This window comes from Nicotiana tabacum, chromosome 10 (assembly GCF_000715075.1).
Source record: "Nicotiana tabacum cultivar K326 chromosome 10, ASM71507v2, whole genome shotgun sequence".
In the NCBI taxonomy this organism is placed as follows: domain Eukaryota; kingdom Viridiplantae; phylum Streptophyta; class Magnoliopsida; order Solanales; family Solanaceae; genus Nicotiana; species Nicotiana tabacum.
The window spans coordinates 150,518,776-150,522,177 of record NC_134089.1 but is presented as its reverse complement, the minus strand read 5'-3'; the positions used below and the strand labels follow the sequence as shown (position 1 = coordinate 150,522,177).

Here is a 3,402-nt window from a genome sequence, read left to right as displayed (position 1 = left end):
TTTATTTTTTTCCCATTTTAGTTTTTAATTAAATTTTTATCTCCATATTTCTAGCTAATTTAGAAGAAAATCTATGAGTGGATCAATAGAGAAATAGATATATTTAGATTATGTATAAGATTCATTAAATTACTTCCTTTAATATGTTTCCATTTATAATTTCTAATAATTAACGTTGTCATACAATTGCCAAGTGGCTTCATTTTAGCTTGCCACTTGGCTTAACCATAATGCATACTACTCTCCTTTTAATATAATGTAGATATAGATGTTCAGTTTAGAAACGAAAGGCAGCTAATTTCTAAGAATATCTAAACAATCACGTAAAGAGCAAATAAAGGCAAGATATTTGTCTACTTTTAAACATATTCCAAGTCCTCCCTATTTGTCATGTGCATATTTGGAGGTGCTACATCTGTCCAATTTGTTAGATATGATTTTAATAATGCAAATAATATATCTGTTTTATGTGTAGGAACTCATGGATAACATTCAAAGATCGAAGGAATCAATTAGAGAAAATCAAGGAATCAATGGATAGCTACAAGATGAAAGGAATCAATTAGGGAAATCAAGGAAAGCAATTCGAAATTAGAGAAATCAATCAAAGCCAAGACGGAATCAATCAAAGCCTAGACTTAAGGAATCAAATAAATCTAGCATATCCAAATCTAGAAGGAGCAAGATTTTGGGAAGCATATATGGAAAATCATTCAAGTCTCTCGTCAAGCATAGCCGTTGTTGTATAAGCTTATTCTTGGAAAGAATTAATTTCTTTCCAAGGATCAAATCTCTCCAGAAACGAAGCCTCTCTCAAAGTATTTAAACTTGTATCTGTACCCTAGAGCCATATTCTTTGATCGAACCAAATACCTTCTCTTTGTTCTACTGCAAACAAACATTGTAGCTTTACTAAATCTGCTGTGTAACAAGTTAGAGAAGAAAGAGAGAGCAACTTTGGTGAGGCATTGTATCAAAAGAAACAAGTGATATAGAAACTAAGCTATCAATGTAGATCACACCATTCTCTGTGTACTCGAAGAAACTCATTCACTGAAAGAGAACCCCCTTGCAACCCAAAGGGACTGGACTAGGATTCACATTGAATCCGAACCAGTATAAAAACTTCGATGTCTTTAATTCCTGCGTTTAATTTCTGCATTTTAAATTCTGTCCTTATTAGTATCAAGTTCTTACATCTAGTCGACTAATTGTAAAACTAGTCAACTAATAACTATTAAGTTTAAAAATAAATAATTCACCCCCTCTAGTACTTTCAATTGGTATCAGAGTGAGACTCGTACTTTTCTTTTGCTTAACAACTTGTGAGAAAAGATCATGGCAAATCAAGTTATCATAGCATCACTCTTTCAAGAAGGAACTTCCCAAGTAAGGCCACCATACTTCAATAGACAACATTTCTCCCACTGGAAAGCACGTATGGAAATATATGCAAAGGCGTATGATGTTAAAGTGTGGAGAGTTATCAAAAAGGGAAACTATCCTCTGCCGGCTGCTGCTCAACCTCTTACTAATCCTGAAGATATAAACTCATATACAGATGAGCAAATGGCGGTTGCGCAAGTCAACAACAAGGCAAGAAATTTGCTCTATAATGCTATAAGTGGTGAAGAATATGAAAAAATCTCCAGTTGTGATACAACCAAAGAAATGTGGGAAAAGCTTGAAGTCAAAAACGAAGGAACCGACAAAGTAAAGGAAACACATATCAACATGTTGGTTAACGATTATGAACTCTTCCAGATGGAAGAAAGAGAATCTATTGAGTAAATGCTTGCCAAATTCAGTAAAATCATTAGAGATCTAAAAGCTTTCGGCAAACCATACTCAAGTGGTGATCAAGTTAGAAAGATTCATAGAAGCTTACCAACCACTTAGCAAACTAAAGTAGTCATACTTGAATCATATGATCTGAATAAATTGTCTTATGATGAACTTCATGGAGACTCATAGCTTTCAAAAAGACATATCTTAAGAAAACAAACTAAGAAGAAAAGAAGAAAACAGTTGCATTCAAGGCCACAACTGAGATAGCTGAGAATGATATCGATGATGATCCTGAAGCTCTTCAGAAGAAATTGCTATGATGTCAAAAAACATGGATGGTTTAATGAGAAGATTCAGGAATACGAGAAGAGGAATGATCCCACCTAGGGGAACCAGGCAATACAACGAACAAGATAAGAATGATGGAAAATGCTATGAGGGTGGAATATTTAGACATATTCAAGCCGAGTGTCCAGATCTAAAAAGAAAAATCTCCAGAGGTTTCAACAAAAATAAATCATTTGGAAGTTGGAGTGATGAAGACAGTTCAGAACACGAATAAATAGCAAATATTTGCTTTATGACAATTCTTGAAAACGATATGAACAAACTTTTAGGATGCTGGACAGATGAGGATACTTCAGACGAAAAATGCAAAGATAACAATGAAAACTGTTTCATGACTCGAGGTGAAACAAGCAAGGTAAGGTCTTATAATTGTGAAAGATGTAATGAATTGTAGGATATTCTTGATCTCACTTTGAAAGAGTCTCAAAAAATAATGAATGAACTAAAGAGACTCAACAAAGAAGTAAAAGACTGGAAACTCAAACATGAAGTATGTGAAATCGAAAAAGAAGTACTTCAAGAAGAGTTTGAGGAATTGCAAATGCAACTCAATGGCATGCGCAAATCCATAAGTCATAGTTCAATTAGGTCAAACCAGGCGATTTTCAAGTCAACTGGAAAAGGACCAGCCAGAACCGAGTCCGCTAGTACTAACACTAATGAAAGACCCAAAAATGGGTCAGGAATTACGTGTCACCACTGCAATAAAAATGGACATAAATATTCTTTTTGTCGATTTTGTAAGTCAAATATTTCAGGATGGATTTGGAAACCCAAAAATAATTCTGAACCTAGTAACACTAACTAACCAGGACCCAAGCAAGCTTAGGTACCTAAAAGAAAGTAAACACTATGTTTTGCAGGAACACCACAGAATAAGTCTCAAAGGAAAATAGTACTTAGACAGTGCGTGTTCCAGTCACATGACAGGTGATAAAAACCTGTTCAAGGAAGTTACAAAAATAGATGAAGGAAGCGTTAAGTTTGGTGATGACTCGAAAGGAAAAATAATTGGTACCGGAACAATTCCCTTCAATAACAACTATGATATCATTGAGGTTTATCTAGTTGATGGGATTAATTACAATCTTCAGAGCATAAGTCAGCTATGTGACTCAGGATATGAGGTAAAGTTTAAGAAAACAGGTTGTGGTATTGAAGATGAGACAGGTAAAACAATCCTCCTAGGTAAAAGGTATGGAAACGTTTACATTCTCGATGGTTTTGAAAATATAGATGGTCATATCTGTTTAACTTCCATATCTG

The 3,402-nt window shown here is 34.5% G+C and overlaps 1 protein-coding gene across 1 annotated transcript; it reads left to right on the top strand.

The window, feature by feature from the left end:
* Nucleotides 1-1,338: 1,338 nt before the first annotated feature.
* LOC142165462 (uncharacterized) lies at nt 1,339-1,791 on the top strand. Its single transcript, XM_075224011.1, has one exon. The coding sequence runs from the start codon at nt 1,339-1,341 to the stop codon at nt 1,789-1,791; it is 453 nt and encodes a 150-aa protein (XP_075080112.1).
* The last annotated feature ends 1,611 nt before the right edge of the window (nt 1,792-3,402 follow it).